The sequence below is a fragment of the Schistocerca piceifrons genome, chromosome 11 (genome assembly GCF_021461385.2).
Source record: "Schistocerca piceifrons isolate TAMUIC-IGC-003096 chromosome 11, iqSchPice1.1, whole genome shotgun sequence".
NCBI lineage: Eukaryota > Metazoa > Arthropoda > Insecta > Orthoptera > Acrididae > Schistocerca > Schistocerca piceifrons.
Window position 1 is genome coordinate 142,821,386 of NC_060148.1, and position 18,939 is coordinate 142,840,324.

At 40.7% G+C, this 18,939-nt stretch overlaps 1 protein-coding gene across 1 annotated transcript in view; it reads left to right on the top strand.

The window, feature by feature from the left end:
- Positions 1 to 18,939, top strand: part of LOC124720272 (dnaJ homolog subfamily C member 11) — a 135,017-nt gene that overhangs the window by 47,132 nt on the left and 68,946 nt on the right. Inside the window, exon 5 of the mRNA XM_047245589.1 lies at positions 17,410 to 17,580. Coding sequence (XP_047101545.1) covers positions 17,410 to 17,580 — 171 coding nt within the window. The remainder of the gene's footprint in view (positions 1 to 17,409; positions 17,581 to 18,939) is intronic.

Here is an 18,939-nt window from a genome sequence, read left to right on the forward strand (position 1 = left end):
TCACATTTTTATCAAAACGGGTTTTTCTCAATTGTGCTTGATGCTTCAGGTTTTCGTAGACCTTCTTCACCATATCTTCTTTCTTGGTAATCTTTTGTTCTATTGCAGGTAATTTCTTCATCCATTCTGGCACAATACTTCCACCAAATACTATTTGGTTAGGCGAATAACCTGTCGATAAGTGTGGTAAGTCATTATACACTTTCTCAAATTCATAAATCCAATCGATCCATTTATAATGTTATTTGGGTATGTACGTCCGTAAAAATCGGTTCAACTCTCGGAAGATTCTTTCAACCGGATTTCCACAAGGGTAAAATCTTGAGATGTAAATGTGCTGGATTCCTTGTTCTTTCATAGTGTCTCTCCATACTTCGCTTGTATAATAAGCAGCGTTGTCTGTCAAGATCATTATAGGTTTGCCAAGCTCAGTTATATAGTTGTTGATAAATTTGCGTAACATGGGTCGAACGTGGAGATTTTTCAAAGGATATAATTTCACATATTTTGAAAAGAGATCATAGAAAGCCAATACATATTTGAACCGTCCACGTGTCATGGGGCATGGCCCACAGACGTCACATGACACCAACATTAAAGGTTGTTGTGGGATGATAGGATGTAATTCTATCTTCCGACAATAGTTTATGGGTTTCGCCTTCTGACATATTTTGCACTTCTTAATAATATTTGTAGCTATACGTCCCAAATTTGGATGATAGCAGTATTGTGCTATTTTGGCTGTACATTTAGCGACACCAAAATGACCCCAATTCAAGTGAGTGTACCATACTAGTGATTCTAAATATTTATTTGGAACACAAACTTTCCAAACATCTTCTTCATCCTTCCTCCGATACAATATTCCGGATTTTAATTGATACTGTTCTTGAGTGTGACTTAGCGTTTTGCTTTCAACAGCCTGCCTAATGGCTTTCCACAACTTATCATCTTCCTGCAGTTGTGGAAGACTTCGAGATAGCTGTGAAATCTGCCTCTCACAATATTGCCTTGATAAATTCATGACTTTAAAGTCAATAGTCCGTTCTTCACACTCGTCAGCATTCTTTCTTTTCGGTAATCTTGAAAGAGCATCGGCTATGACGTTGTCTTTCCCTCTGATGTATTTGAGCGTAATATCATATTCTTGCAGTAGCAAGGCCCACCGGATTAAACGTGAATGGAACATCCTTCCTGTTAAAATAAAAGATAAAGCTTTGTGGTCGCAGAATACAATGATCTTCTTTCCATATACAAAATAGCGAAACTTTCTAAGTGACCAGACCACGGCCAGTACTTCCAATTCAGTAGTACAATATGCACGTTCACAGCTAGAGAGTGTTCTGCTGGCAAACCCAATTATCTTGATGGTACTGATATCTTCTGGATTGTCCATCTGGAAAAGAGTGGCACCCAATCCTGTTTCAGAAGCATCCGCAGCAATATAAAAATCTTGATCAAGTCTCGGATGATGTAACAGTGGAGCATTAGTCAAAGCATTGCGGATGTTATCAAAAGCTTGCGTGCATTCGGAATTCCACTCCCACATGACATTTTTTCTTAACAGCCGTAACAAACAGTCTTGGCTTCCTAACTGATTGGGTAAAAATCGTCGAAAAAATGAAACTAAGCCGATAAATGACTTTAATTCCATTCTATTCTTTGGATAAGCACATCTGTTAATCGCATCCATCTTTTTAGGATTTGGTTTTATCCCTTCAGGAGTGATTATATGTCCAAGAAATTTCAATTGGTTATGAGCAAACTTGGATTTGCTCAAATTTACAGTAACTCCGTATTCCAAAAATTTCGCAAAAACTCTTCTTGATAAGTCCAAATGTTCCTCCCAAGTTTCAGAAGCAATTAGCAAATCATCCACATATAAAGTAACTTCATTCAAAAGGTCTCTGCCCAGTACGGTATCTAATGCCGATATGAAAACACCACCGCTTATTTTCAACCCAAATGGCATGACAGTAAACTGGTAACTTCGGCCCAGAAAAACGAATGCAGTATATTTTCTAGATTCTTTCGATATTCTAGTTTGCCAATATGAACTACGCATATCCAAAGAAGTTAAGAAGCGGGCACCGTAAAACTTTTGTACTAACTCTTCTAGGTTCTCCGGTCGCGTTTGTACAGGTATAATGATCTTATTGATCTCTCTGGCATCCAACACCAATCTGATGTCACCATTGAGTTTAATTACCGCCACAAGAGGGTTACAATATTCAGAATCTGAGGGCTCAATAATACCCCATTCTAACATTTTACTGATTTCCTTTCTGACTACTTCTTTCTTTGTCCATGGGATAGAATAGGAAGTACGACAAAAGGGTTTATGTGCATACGTCTTTATACGGTATTCAAAGTCTTTTATTATACCCGGACGTTTACTAAAAATTGACTGATATGCTTCCAACAAGTAGTACAGTTCATCCCTTTGGATAACAGATAAATATTCTGATTCTAACACTTTTTCCTGCAATGACATTTTATCCATAATTTCTTCAGAACATTCAATAAGGCATATATCATACACATTTTCATCATCAATACTGACATATTTTACCATTAGATTCATTCACAATTGATTTGGAATTACTCGGCCCTTTCTCAGGGTGGTTTTCAAAACATTACCATTGGAATTAAATATACATTCACCTTTCTCTAAATTAATGATTGCACCGGTCTCACATAAAAAATCCAAACCCCAGATACATGGTACTGTCATTTTAGGAACAACCAGGAATGTACTTTCTATTTGAGCCCCCTGTATTGTAACGTCAACACGTACCTGTTTCACAACTTTTTGCAGTTTTGCGCTGAACGCGCCAGACACGGTACATCCTGTGATAGGAAAAGTGGGCATTTTTACCCCTCGGCTTATCTGTTTTAAACAGTCCAACGTCATGACACTAATAGTTGCTCCAGTATCAATTAATATTTCAACATCAACATTATTTATACTTGTTGGAATTATTGCCTGTAAAATTTGTCCACATTTATTAGAAACTTCAGGTTTTTCTTCAATTAATTCATTCCTTATATCCTGATCATTATTGTACCTTAATACTCTCAGTTCAAATTGATGCCTGCCTTCCTTCTCCTTTCCAGTCATCCTAGGAAGGCATTTGGTGACTGGTATTAGTTTAATCTATCTCGTTGAGTCATCGGTGGGGGTTCATGAACTTCCACAATCCGTACAGTATGATCCGAGTTATGGTATTCACCCCGTCGCACATTGGAGGCTCCTTCGCCCATTGGTATAACTCCTTGTGCTGGATGAGGACTCGAGGCATTTGTTCCATCCTGCCGATGAACATTATGCTTCGAATTATCTTCCCAAGGTCGAATGCAATTGGGTTCATCACTTGGGTACCTGTTACCCTTATTAATATCACTACTATGCACATTCGCGTCACCATATCGAGGTTTACCTCTAGCACAGTAAGTATCTCTTCTATATTTATTATAATCATTGTTTTTATTGCAACCATAGGATGAAGATTGTCCACGCTCCTGTGATGCGGGTTTGACCTAGTTTTCGGTATTATTATTATCATACGTTAAATTATTATTATAATTATTCGTATTACTATGAGTGTGAGTTGACATTTGATTACTACTCATTTGTCTTGCATCTTCCATAATCATATCTATTGAGTCAATCACCGACAAGAATTGTTCTACATCGTGGTCAGGAACATTTATTAACTTTTCACGTATATTTATGGGCAACCTTCCCTTCAAAATTCTGATCACTTCCTTGTGAGAAATTGGATCACTCCAATAACGTGTCTTATTTATGTACTTTTCAAAATACTGCCTTAAAGTACTCCTTTTACTGTTAAAATACTCAGGTTGGTAAACCTCTTTTCTTAATTTCTCTTGTTTACTCGACGACCAGTATTTAGCCAAAAAAAGTTGTTCAAACTCAGCGCAAGTATGGCAACTTTCACTTACTTCGGCGGCCCATAATGCGGCTTCTCTGTTAATTTTGGATACTATAAATTGAAGTCGGTCGTGTTCTGACCAGCTACGCGGAAATATTCTTTTGAAATTATTGATAAAGATTTTCGGATGCAGGTTGTTCTTTTCAGTGGAGAATGTTGGGAATTGTCTACTTTTAAAAATGCTGTTCTCCACCTTTAAAGAAGACAAATATCCTCGCTGACCAAAAGAATCATCATCTTTACCAACCGAATCATCAACTTCCCAATGCAAATTTTCACCACAATTGTACTTCGTATTATCACATGTTCGGTTGTTTTTCGACCTATTCTCCGAACGTTCGTCCTCTGCCAACAAATTTTGTGATGACTTTCGTTCTAACTCCGCCAATTTATGATTGGTTTCCTTTTGCCATTTAGGTAACTCATCAACTATTTTGTCTTTTATTTTCTGAAATTCGCTAGTGAAGAGCTTAATTAATTCATCATTTCTACTTAGGTGCTCATTGATATTTTCATTTGGCTGGGATCCAATAGTAGTCTTAACCTTGTCTACAATTTCATTTCCTTTTATTTCTATCCATTCAGATAGATCTTCGTCAAGTCTTTTAGTTTGATCTACTAAATACTTGTCAATCCCCTTACGAGCATCAGACTCAAACTCGACTATTTGTTTCGAAAGCTCTTCTATCTGTGCGCTAGCATTGAAACAGCTGCTTTCACACTTAACCATCCTATTGGACAGGCCATCATAACTCTTCGAAACTACCTCATATTTCTTTTCTACATCATGAAGTTTTCCCATTAAATTATTATATTGCCTTTCTAAGGTGTTAGAAAACTCTACATCTAGTTCTCCAAATTTCGCATTTAATTGAGTCTCCCAGTCCGCCTTTAATTCTTTCTTAGTATTTTCCAGTTTATAATCAAATGTGTTCAGTTTGCTTTCCAAAGAATCCATTTTAACTTCTAATGAACCAAATTTGGCCTCAAATTTTTCATTTAACTTTTGATTGTCCTCTATTAATTGCTTATTATCTTTTTCTAGTGAACCAAGTCTTCCATTCATTACACCCATTTGAGTATTTATTGATACCAGCATATCAAACATTTTTTGATTAATATTTCCATTTTGAGGATCAACTTGCTGATCTACATCCGAAACCTCAAGATCTTTGTTCTCCCACGCTGCTTACCTTACTTATCATTGTATTTGAATCTCCTAACGGCTCTAAATCAATAACTGTATTATTATCTGTACATGTCTTCTGTCCCACATTGAGCTCATGGGATGCATCATCCCTTTCCTCTTCACTTTCCTCTCTCTGTCTACTCATTACTCTACTCAACTGCACATTATCATGTATTCTTTTCGTTCGTTTTGACATGATTATTCACTACCAAGACATACACTTATTTTCACTATGTATTTATATATATTTATCTACCGAAATCACAAGTCTCAACTTCCTTTTTTTTTTTATAATTATACAGTTATTTTAATCATACCTGGTAGTACCGCTCACTTTTAGCGATTATTGAAGAATACCTCTTTCATTGGACAGACTCACAGGCTGCTACAATATTTTCCAACTCTAGGGTTCGTGAATCCGGATGACACTCGACTCGATGCAGCAATCCTCCTCGATCGAGCCGCACGTTGTGGCGCCACTTCTACCGTATCTTCCTTCGCCGTTGGCGTTGTCGTGGTTACCGTGAGACACCGTTATACCAAGAGGAAAGGCGCGTCGATCTTAGAGCATGAGATATGATGACCTTAAGCCATAGACAACACACAACGGTCACGGTAGCACCTGATTCCAGAATAGCTGCAGTAGTTAAGATCTACGAACTATCCCCTGTTGACCAGGTCCCCAAAACTTAACTCGTAACGAGATCCCTTCAAAGCAAATTGTCATACGATCATCTGTTAAGGCTTCGTACAACGAGAGTACATGTTACGGTTTACGGAATAATAACAGATACGACCAAACTGTCTTGTCTCTTCTGCTTTATTTAACATAACTTCGTTCACAGTTTCATTTCGCATTCAACGCTCATTCACCGAAACCCTTTGATGAACAGTTTTGGTTGCATAACACCAACAGTCAATGATAATGATACAGCTTTTCTCCTTTTTATAAATTGAAGCCCGCTCTCCGTGATATAATAAAAAAAACCGGTCTCAATACCGCGTGCCTCGTGAGACGCGAATAGACTTATCCTGGAATTGACCGCCCTGTAGGTGTACTCAATTTAATGACCACACTTCACTGTCCGCTATTTCGCGTAACTGAATGTCCATTTGTTAGTCTGATTATACACTGTAGCTATTTAAAGTTCGCCCCTATATTTTTCACAACGCACAATCAGCACTTCGTTACTGGTTTTCTTTTTCTTTTTTCTTCCTAAGAGTAAACGGAAAAAAAAAGATGCCGTATCATCGGCTTAGTCGATATAAAGCAGAACACCTTAATATGCCCAATTTTACCTATTCTTATAGGATCGGCTACCTTACTCATTAATTTATTACATATTATTTCCAATAACGCTAAACAGGTATCGCCGTTATATTTTAATTGTATTCAAAAGCATGTTACTACTATTATGACCGACCAAATCATAACAAATCGCGCGGCGTGCGTTTTTAACGATAACTTTACGCTATTCAAGTTCCGTTACAGCTGTCTTGACTCGTAATGTTACACTGGCCATTATGACCGATGCGACAGTACGGACGATGACAATTTAACAAATGTGCCACCATCTGTTCCCCATCTTGCAAAAAGAGGGTTATCCGTGGAATCTGTATCGAACTGTGCCATCAGCCAGTGCTCGAGTATGTCCAGGTGAATGTTTAAACACATTGCAGTGAAGAAAAGCAGACCACACAACTTTTATGCTCTCATCACACAGAATGTATTAACTATTGGTGAGTTGAGCTGCTGTTCCATTACACAAGAGGGCTTTTCTGTTCCCTGTATTTGAATTTTGTGCCACTTAACCTTGTCACTTAATGTGGAAGGTTGTCTCGTAAAAAAATGAGGTGTGCAACAAATGTTTTTCCATCCATGGTTTCCAGCATTATCGTAGCATAATTAGTAAGTTTGACATAGTCTTCATACTTCAGTGCCTGTCGGATATAAATTAGGTGCTTGAGGAGGTGTCTTTGACTATTAATCACAATGTTCTGTGTTTGATCTCAGAAAACTGCTTAAATTTTTATTAGAAATTATCAGCAATGATAGCTAAATACTTTATGCGCAAAGAGTCACCTTTGTTCTCCCAATGCCATCGTCAAGTGGGTGAAGGAGCAGACAAAGGTTTCTCCCCTATAATGTGGAAGTTTCAGCTACAATCAACAGTATGAGGATGCAGAAGGTAATGAAAACCACATGATACGTATCCTCAGGTCATATGGATCGTGATTTAAAAAAAATCATGATGACCCCTTCCCGTCCTTCCCCCCCCTTCCCGTCCTTCCCCCCCCTTCCCGTCCTTCCCCCCCTTCCCGTCCTTCCCCCCCTTCCCGTCCTTCCCCCCCTTCCCGTCCTTCCCCCCTTCCCGTCCTTCCCCCCCTTCCCGTCCTTCCCCCCCTTCCCGTCCTTCCCCCCCTTCCCGTCCTTCCCCCCCTTCCCGTCCTTCCCCCCCTTCCCGTCCTTCCCCCCCTTCCCGTCCTTCCCCCCTTCCCGTCCTTCCCCCCCTTCCCGTCCTTCCCCCCCCCCTTCCCGTCCTTCACCCCCCCCTTCCCGTCCTTCCCCCCCCCCTTCCCGTCCTTCCCCCCCCCCCTTCCCGTCCTTCCCCCTCCCTTCCCGTCCTTCCCCCCCTTCCCGTCCTTCCCCCCCCTTCCCGTCCTTCCCCTCCCTTCCCGTCCTTCCCCCCCTTCCCGTCCTTCCCCCCCCTTCCCGTCCCTTCCCCCCCCTTCCCGTCCTTCCCCCCCCTTCCCGTCCTTCCCCCCCCTTCCCGTCCTTCCCCCCCCTTCCCGTCCTTCCCCCCCCCCTTCCCGTCCTTCCCCCCCCCCTTCCCGTCCTTCCCCCCCCTTCCCGTCCTTCCCCCCCCCTTCCCGTCCTTCCCCCCCCTTCCCGTCCTTCCCCCCCTTCCCGTCCTTCCCCCCCCTTCCCGTCCTTCCCCCCCTTCCCGTCCTTCCCCCCCTTCCCGTCCTTCCCCGCCCCTTCCCGTCCTTCCCCCCCTTCCCGTCCTTCCCCCCCCTTCCCGTCCTTCCCCCCCCTTCCCGTCCTTCCCCCCCCTTCCCGTCCTTCCCCCCCCTTCCCGTCCTTCCCCCCCCTTCCCGTCCTTCCCCCCCCTTCCCGTCCTTCCCCCCCTTCCCGTCCTTCCCCCCCCCTTCCCGTCCTTCCCCCCCCCTTCCCGTCCTTCCCCCCCTTCCCGTCCTTCCCCCCCCTTCCCGTCCTTCCCCCCCCTTCCCGTCCTTCCCCCCCCTTCCCGTCCTTCCCCCCCCTTCCCCCCCTTCCCGCCCTTCCCCCCCTTCCCGCCCATCCCCCCCTTCCCGTCCTTCCCCCCCTTCCCGTCCTTCCCCCCTTCCCCCCAGCCCTTCCCCCCCAGCCCTTCACCCCCCCCCCCCAGACCTTAACCCCCCGCAGCCCTTCACACCCCCCCAGCCCTTCACACCCCCCCCCCACAGCCCTTCACCCCCCCACAGCCCTTCACCCCCCCACAGCCCTTCACCCCCCCACAGCCCTTCACCCCCCACAGCCCTTTCCCCCCTTCACCCCCCACAGCCCTTTGCCCCCATCCGCCCCCCTTTGCCCCCATCCCCCCCACAACATCTGAAAGGCTATAAATAGAAGCCAGGTTCATAGAAAACAATTAATTTACTACCAAAAGTTCTGTACACTTAGTTACTTTTCAGTATAATCACTGAAAAGATTGAGACATTTATCACACCTGTAGACAAGCTTTGCAATACCCTCTTCAAAAAATGTTGCCACCCACCAATGATTTCAAATGAGCATTGACATTGTTTTGGAGATCTTCATTGGTTTGAAAGTGCTGCCCTCCTAATCACGCCTTCAGTTCAGGGAAAAAGTGAAAGTCGTCGGGTGCCAGGCCAGCACTGCATGGTGTATGATCGAAAATGTTCCATTGAAATTGTTCAAGGCGCCATTGGGTTGTGCCAGCAGTGTGTGGACAAGCGTTGTCACGGATCAACACAATTTCTGAACTCAGCATTCCTCTGTGTTTGTTTTGAATGGCTATATGCGAACGTCATAAAGTTTCACAATAAGCAGCAGCATTGATAATGGTTCTGGGCTGCATAAACTCTACAAGCAACACACATTTTCGGTCCCAAAACACGGTGGCCATAACCTTTCTGTTGTTGAATGATGGTTTTGAATTTTTTTGTTTGTCTGGTGAATTTGGATGCACCTATTGTTGTGATTGTCATTTTGGTTCCAGTTTGTTGTATTGGATCCAAGTTTCATCTCCAGTAACAATTGATTTCATAAAGTTCTCTCCTTAATCGTGATAATGGTCGAGGAAATTCAAAGCTGACACCACTCGGTGACTTTTGTGGGCTTCCGTCAATATTTTTGGGACCTGACGAGCACAAAGTTTTTTGTAGCCTACATGTTCAGTAACAATAAAGTGTATGACAGAGCTTGAAACTTCCAGAATTCCCATAGACAAAGCAGTTATGGTGAACTTACGATTTTGTCTAACCATTCTGTGATCTCGTTCGACGAAGTCGGCTGTAATGACAGACTCGCGTCCTGGGGCCCCTTCATCGTGCACGTAATCCTTAAAATTTCGGCACCATTCTCCCACAACACTGTCAGTCGTGAAGTTATCACCGTACACTCGGCTCATTCTCCGATGAATTTCTGCTGCACTATTCCCTTCTGCTTGCAGAAACTTAATTGCACTTTGTAATTCACACTTGGCAAGAGCAACAATGACGGCAGCCGTTTTTACGTGGCTGTAGTGCAATGCAGACTGATGCCTTGAGGTCAGCAGTTGTGTAGTGAGAGAGTTGCGCAGTAGCCTACAGTGCGTGTGCACTTTCTGCCACTCGCGTAGCTTCTATACTAAGCAATCGGAGGTTGGAAAAAAAATGGCCCTTTTACAACCTTCTTTTACGTGTGTTTTCTGCCGCCGCCTGGTGAGTAAATTTTTTGTCTATCCAATTAAATTATTTTGTCAAATTGTTTGTTTTCATTGTTCTATTATAAGATGAGGTTTTTTTCCCCAAATTTTGCATTCGAAAGGTACTGAGTCTTCTTATAGTCACTGATTACACTATTGTTGAGGTTAGTGATTTTATGTTGTTTAATGGAGTATATGCTGGTCGTCTTACATTTACAGATGAAGCTTTGGCCGTTGAGGTCACATGCAGATTTATTTAGCAGAATTCTGAAGGGCAGGGCCGTGCAAACAATAACCACATTCGAACGTTCTCGAGATTTCGCAGTATGCCGAAGCACTCGGTACAGCATCGAGATTGCTTGAACAGTCGTGTGACGTTCAACTCCCGTGGTACTAGTGCAGTGGATACGTGAGTAACGGTGGACTAGCCGCTACAACCAGCTATTGATCTGCTGAAAAAATTTGACAATTTTGCGGAACACGGGAGGAAATAGCACCAAATTCTATCATTTTACAAACTTTTGTTTTATTTGAACGTGCAGTAAAAGTTCTCGTACGTGTATGAGTATCATGTACAAACATTAATGTTCCTTTTTAACTGAAGGTAACATTCAGAAGCGGAAGTGATCTTCAAAAATCATTACTTGGTTCTGAACACAGATCTGTATTGTATTTGATTATGAGAGACTATAATAATTTACTAAGTGGGATGCAAATGAGACATTCACTTGCTGTTCACATATTAGAACACCAGGTAAAAAAGATAACCAGCTTTTAATCAGCTTTAGAACATGACGGTGGTTTTCGCATGAAACAAGAAGGGAAATTAACCTAGAATGAAATATGTAACAGATGAAATCATTTATATTAAACTAACTGTAATTGTTGTCGTCGGAATAAATTAGTGGCAAGACCCATTTCGGAGATGGTAGTACCGACATATGCAGCATCTGGAGGGACGAGTGAAAGTTCGAGAATTGGGCTGAATCGTGTTTGAGATCTTTTATTAACGCATTAGTTGCTGTTGTTACATATGACTCGCACCATAGAAGATATTGCAATCTGTATATCACAGTTGCTCGAGCACAGCACTACAGAAGGGTTGGAGGGAGAACCGTGACACCAGAGTGGCTGAGAGCCAATGGGATTCAGGGAGGGGAGTGGTGAGTAGACAGCACATTACGTCTAGTTGCCAGCTGTGGGAAACGAACAGTGTACTTTGGCCTTCTATGAACACGCACCACGTTTAAACTGCAGTTCGCCTGCATCCACTTGTGTTAGAAATCGAAGTGACTTTAAATTAGTATAGTATTCATTCCTGCAGGAGACAGTATGAGTATAGCTAGAGGCCAGTGGCATACTTACGCTTTTGTGCTACAATGTTGTCGACACTGACTGTGAGGTACGAAGGGAACAAACCGGGATGCGTCAGCTGCTAATTCTACACAGCCAATTAGAGAGCAGTGGGGAGGCTGTGTGTGTCTGGAAGCAAGTGGCATTGCTATAGCATTGCAGCAGTGTAGAAGTGAAATCCAACATGTATTTGAATAGAAACAGCTGTGTTCTCAGGTCCCACAGTAACCACAAACTCAGAAATCGCAACATATTTTAAGAAACAGCCAGATATTTGTGACTATGATGATGATGATTAAAAATAGTGACACCAAAGACAATAGGATTGGTAAGCAAAAAATGTAAATAAGAAAATTGTCTAAAATTAATGTAAAACATTTCTTTTTATTTATTTTCTTTTTCCTGTTTTATCGAAATGAAGACAACCAATCAGTGGCATAGATTTAAAATAGGTATAATGTTAACTTTGTAGGCAGATACTTCGTCAGTAAAACAGTTTGTAATTTTGATTAGTCAGAATATGTTACAAATACATTTTTCTCAGTACTTTCCACTGTTTTTGCCAGCACATTATTAACTTTAAAACATGCAACATTCCAACCTAACCTAGATCTTGGGCTGTGCTACAGGTCAGTCTGTCATCACAACCAACATTTCAAGGCAGGAGGAATTGACAGATTAATATCACACTCCAGCAGTCTTTATCACTAAATACACAGTAGAAAACTTTGGGGTATAGGATGGCTTAAACAAGGTGAGAATGGAATTTTCATTGTGCACTCGCAGTGTACTGCACATTTATTTATCATCCCTTACAGATCACGTAATGGCTTCAATGGCACATTTTGCACACTTGTGTTATGAAATAGGGCTCTTTTAAGCTGCAAGTTCTTCAAGAGTCATCTCGAATCTTCACAGTTATGTCTTCTGGATGTGGAGGGCTACGTAGAGAAGCCAGTAATCGAAATGGGAACTTGTTTGGGAAATCACGAGCATTATTAAACTTTTATACTGCTACTAATTACTAGCAATATAATTCACTTTATACAACTGCTAATATTTCTGGTAATTTAAGCAGTTGAGTGATGGGAGGTGGTTTCACGCTTTGCATAAACAATGTCATTACGTTCATTCACAAACTTAGAAATTAACCTTACTTCTGACGAAGACGATGTAAAGATGCTGTGGCATCTCTTCCAGTTCTGTCAATATTTTGAATTACCGGTATATCGAGTGACTGGAAATGCGGTTCAGATACCTGTGAACATAATGTGGCTACAATCCGTATTCTAAATAGAATTGTTATGGTCCTGTGTGGTAACTAGTGGTATGATTCTCAACATCACACTATCAATATTTTCACACCTGTTCCATTAATTCAGAATTAAAGCCAAAGGAAGAACATAAGTAAAATGTAGATGCTACTGACTGTGGGCAAGCGTGTAACAGCTGAGGAAAAATCGTTGGAAATATTAATACATTTCATGTAACTTTTTGTCAGTTGGGTTATTGAAATGTTAACCTTAGGTGCTGAAAAGAGTAATCACCTATACACACAAGAACATATTTCTTGGGTGTATTTACATAGTTCACTTCTTACTTGCGACTTGTGACAGTGCGACATCTACCAGTGATAAATAACGGAAATTGCGTAAAGCGCAGAAATAGCAGAAGTCACAGAATTTGCACAAATTGCAGAATAACATTAGTGGAGTGGGGAGGGATAAAAGTTGTGAAATCGTTAACTGCTGTTTTTAACTGTGACAAATTGCAATTACCAAAAGGTTGCGTTCACAGAAGTCACTGATATCGGAAAATCGAAGTTTAGCCGTCCATCCCTATTGCACACGACGGTGTCGCCGTATGTGTTTCTGTGGAATCTTATGTGCCAAAACGTGTGACTGAGTTGCAAGAAGGATCATCAGAAGAAAGTAAGGAGGAGAACACAGATACCATCCCATCTACCCTTCAGGAGATATTTTCACCCTTGGACTGTTTAGAATGATTTGCTTCAACATATGACATCACTGTTGGGTTTACAGATGCTATGGTTACAAGTGGTTGTGAAATTACAAGATATTTTTGTTCCTTCAAATGTCAACGAACCATAGTTAAATTTTTTCCAACCAAATAGTGTTATTTATGAGTACTTGTAGTTTTACAACCTAACATCTCGATTGAGCTAATTACCAATCTGCTTATACAAAGAGCTTGACACTAATGTAAAGTAATTGATACTGTAGTGTATTATGCATTACTGTACTACTGTACATGTATGCAAATTAAAATCTATGTTTTTCACTTAACACGAACTCTTGATTCAGCTTCAGAGTCGTGTTATAAAGGTTATACTGTATATGATATTTACAAGAACCAAAGGGAAACAATAAGAATGTAAACATGCTACTGCTTGACTATAATGTTGTCTATCATTCTGTTTGGTTGTTGCCCCATTTGAATTGACCGCAAAGTGAACTCTGGCCAATCAGTATTATTGCTAATGCTGGATGTACAATAATAATGGATGTGTGCTAATTAGGTTGAGACAATGTGCATTAGTATTGAGCAGATCGAAAATGTTCGAAATTGTGGTACTGTTTGCGCGTAGTATTGGCAATATCGTTGCCATTCGTTCACATCAGCGGTCTTAATTTTGTTTTTTCTGTTGTGTTTTTATCTGCTAAAATGAGTTCAAAATAAGAAGAAAGGTCGGACGAGAAATTAAAAACTATTTTTGTGAGATGTTGTTTACTAAATACACTCAGCACCACTCTGCGGCTCCAGGAGATGATGTTCTTTAAACACAGCTTTTGATGCTGATTTTACACCCACCGTAATATTTTTGCATTAAAGTAGAGCAATTACCACAGCAGCAATGTTTCATTCGTCTGACCTGATGAACCAAATAGATACTGCAAGGTATTATTATACATTTTTATTGAACAGTCGATGGAGAAAGTCAGTAGTGCCACACAAGAATGTTCACTATATATGGGCTACTTAAGCCAGTTGCATCAAATGATGAGCTGCAGTCACATGAAGTTGCCATGTTATTTATGTCATACGACAAGCTCAGATCGGGAATGCGTGCTCAAGTACATGAATGTGTGGAGATAAATGTGTAGCTAATAGATGATAAGTCAGGTGTATACACTTCTTTCCTATAACTGGAAGAAATCCTTGCTCTTTCACTAATTTTCAGGTTAGTTTAACCAAACGATGAGAAACATTGAATTCATGAACTATATTTTCTCTTGACCATGAGTCAAGGAGCAAACTTAAAATTTTAACTATTTCCTATTTAGATATCACTGAACGTTTAATTATTAATTTCTCTATTAAGCTCAAATATACGGTGTCAGATGATGCTGGTGGTAGCTTTTCTTCTTCTTTAGAAATAATAATGGTATCTGTATTGTTAAAGCATGATTCCAAGTCTTTTTTTTTATTTTGTCTGAAATTTGTTGTACCTTATTTTCAATAGCTCTTTTCTTTTTCTGCTACTTAATTTTATTATTTTCGAAGCAGGAGATACATCTAACTTAGAACAAGCAAAGTCCAGCATGTTAACAGCTTCCTCATTAGGACTATAAATGTCATTAACTAGGTTACATGATTCTGGTTCTGGATTCACAACAAATATTTTTCAGTAACAATTAGGGCACAGGGAATTTCCAGGAATCACATTACATTTCACTTGGGTAGCTGTTTCACTCTCACATAACAAGGACAAATGTTCAAGTTTTATTTCCCTCAAACTTTTAGTAATAGGCTTTTTATGAACATTAAGTGGATCACAGCACTTACTTCCAAAAATGTGGTTGTACTTCAGACTGTATTTTTTCTCATGATTCTCACAAACTGATGTTATAGAAGAACATACTTGAAATTTAAACAAAATTTGTCTAACTTCATCAAAGTCATTGACATTTTTCAAGTTTTTTGGAACAGAACCATAAACTGTTTTGTGACACACTTCACTTGCTATCTGTCCAACAGAGCGCTGTTCATCCATATTATTGCATTCCAGTTAGTCTCTCAAAAGTAATTACAAATTACACATTGAACAAAGCTCGTAACACCTTCTACACTCTCAATGAAGTATGTACATCCACTCTAACAGAAATGTCAGAACAGACTGACTACATCAATGCCACATCCAGCAATAATGTACTTCTACAATGCCACACCCACCAATAATGTACTTTTTTATTGGCAATAAACCTAAACGTAAATGGGCATTTTTATTACCATAGAACAAAAGCAAAAGCTCCCATTGTGTAATATTTCATTATTAAAAATGAATAAACTAAATGAATGTTGGGTGATAGTGTTAACTAAATATATGTCACAATTAAATTTTACTACAATGAAGCAATAAACCATTTAAATAGGCAACAGCCATAAGATCAGTTGTAGAGTGATATGAATTATTTCTTCATTTTCAAAAGTTCTTATATTTGTTCAGTCACATATCAATGTTGAAATTTTTACAGTACATTGCTATCATATAGGTGTACAAACTGTGCAAAAATCATGTTTTTTATATTCTATCCCTCCTGAGATAACTAACTTCAAACTTTACAAAAAATTAAAATTTTCAAATTTCAAAAACGTATAAAAAAATTAAGGCATTTGTAAGTGTTCTTGCTCTATATGAAGCTAGTAGTGTATGATACCTAACTATAGGAAAAATAGATTCTCATAAATCACTCCTTGTTTGTTATTTTCGGGCCTAAATAATTTATTTTTGAAAATTTGGATACCAAACTTTGGAGGTCATTTTGACTGGTTATTTTTGAATTTAGGTTATGTTGTGTAATAGACAATATTTTAGAGGACACTTTTCTAAAAAAACGATGATGTCAATTGCAATGTTGTAACTTAACCCAGTGCAGAGATATTCAAATTTTCGCTAATTTCTCCAGACTGAAGAATCATCGCGCATGTACAAATAAAAATGGCCGTCATCCAGTAAAGCTGCAAGGTAAATTATTTTAAAAACTGTTTTGAATTTATCAAACATAGGGCAATCACACATAAAAAATTAAAATATTTAAAAATGGTCAAGCAACCATCACTGGACCACTTCATATGGATTGATCCTATATGACTTTAAACCATTAACCTTTCCCCCTTTGTGTTACTTATATAGATTGATTTTTGATCTCCGTGGTGTTTGTGCATTTTCAACTCCTGCATTGCGGTCACGAGGTCAGTGGAAGGAAAAAAAAAAAAACTTGTTCCACTGACAACAGGACAAATGCTGCACAGCAACTGATACAACATCCTGCACAGTTACCTAGGTACTGTGTTCGTGGGTAACCATCAGTGAGTACCATCCCTGTCAGACTTCAGGCAAAAATGTGGGCTCATTTCTCAATGCACATACCCCCAAATGAGAATAAAAAAGTCACAGAGAAGTGTGTTGTTTGTGATTTGAGAGGAGAAAGAAGTGAAAGTGCATAGCATTGTAAAGAGTGTGATGTTGCTGTACATTTAGAAGACTGTTTTGAGGACTAAAGGCAACGGCTCGCCGCAGTGGCTATACCGGTTTCACATCAGATCACTGAAGTTAAGCGCTGTCAGGCGTGGCCGGCACTCGGATGGGTGACCGTCCGGGCCGCCGTGAGCTGTTGCCATTTTTCGGGGTGCACTCGGCATCGTGATGCCAACTGAGGAGCTACTCGACTGAACAGTAACGGCTCTGGTCAAAGAAAACCGTCGTAACGACCGGGAGAGCGGTGTGCTGACCACACGCCACTCCTATCCGCATCCCAAACTGAGGATGACACGGTGGTCAGATGGTCCCGATGGGCCACTTGTGGCCTGAGACGATGCTGACGATCGAGTAGTATCATACCCAACAATCATAATAGCTGATATGTAAAACAATCCGATTTACACCAGCCTGTTGTATATTTAGATATCATCTCAGTACATTAAGTACGATGCAGAATTTATTTTGTACACTGCCAGAAATGTTACCCGTCTGTTACAGAGAGCCAGGATGGTTCCCCATGGTGGAGGTGTCGGGGATGAGCTTCTCACAGTCGACCGAGGCGCCGATCACACTGCGGGACACGGTGACGCTGTCGGGGCAGCTGGCGATGCACAATGGCACGGGGCAAGGCACGGTGGGCGCGACGTGCCGCCACCTGCTGTCCGACAGGTCCGTCTCGGTGCCCGCCACTGCACTTCTGAGACCTGTGGCCATTATTATCTTGCATATCTTACAGTTCCGAAGGAATATATTCCCACCTCTGTGTCTGTGTTTGTCTAGTTGTCTACTTTGGAAAACTTATTCTGCACTCAGTCTCATAGGAGAAATATCTTCAAATAGCTGAAGAACGGGTATTATGGGAAATATTCCAATAATCTACACCAGGCAACTTTTAACAAATGTGAGCCGGCTGCTGTGGCCGAGCGGTTCTAGGCGCTTCAGTCCGGAAACGCACTGCTACTACGGTCGCAGGTTCGAATCGTGCTTCGGGCAAGGACGTGTGTGATGTCCTTAGGTTAGTTAGGTTTACGTAGTTTTAAGTTCTAGGGGACTGATGACCTCAGATGTTAAGTCCCATAGTGCTCACGTTGTTGTTGTGGTCTTCAGTCCTTAGACTGGTTTGATGCAGCTCTCCATGCTACTCTATCCTGTGCAAGCTTCTTCATCTCCCAGTACCTACTGCAACCTACATCCTTCTGAATCTGCTTACTGTATTCATCTCTTGGTCTCACTCTACGATTTTTACCCTCCACGCTGCCCTCCAATGCTAAATTTGTGATCCCTTGATGCCTCAGAACATGTCCTACCAACCGGTCCCTTCTTCTTGTCAAGTTGTGCCACAAACTCCTCTTCTCCCCAATTCTGTTCAATACCTCTTCATTAGTTACGTGATCTACCCACCTAATCTTTAACATTCTTCTGTAGCACCACATTTCGAAAGCTTCTATTCTCTTCTTGTCCAAACTATTTATTGTCCATGTTTCACTTCCATACATGGCTACACTCCATACAAATACTTTCAGAAATGACTTCCTGACACTTACACCTATACCCGATGTTAACAAATTTCTCTTCTTCAGAAACGCTTTCCTTGCCATTGCCAGTCTACATTTTATATCCTCTCTACTTCGACAGTCATCAGTTATTTTGCTCCCCAAATAGCAAGAGTCCTTTATTACCTTAAGCGTCTCATTTCCTAATCTAATTCCCTCAGCATCACCCGACTTAATTCGACTGCATTCCATTATCCTCGTTTTGCTTTTGTTGTTGTTCATCTTATATCCTCCTTTCAAGACACTGTCCATTCCGTTCAACTGCTCTTCCAAGTCCTTTGCTGTCTCTGACAGAATTACAATGTCATCGGCGAACCTTAAAGTTTTAATTTCTTCTCCATAGTGCTCACAGACATTTTTTAACAAATGTGACTTTTCCCACATTTATTATCAATAAAGACAATACAGTGTCCATCACAGTCTAACTCTGACAACGTGTGCATAACAGTAGTAACTCCAGTTAATATAATATGTC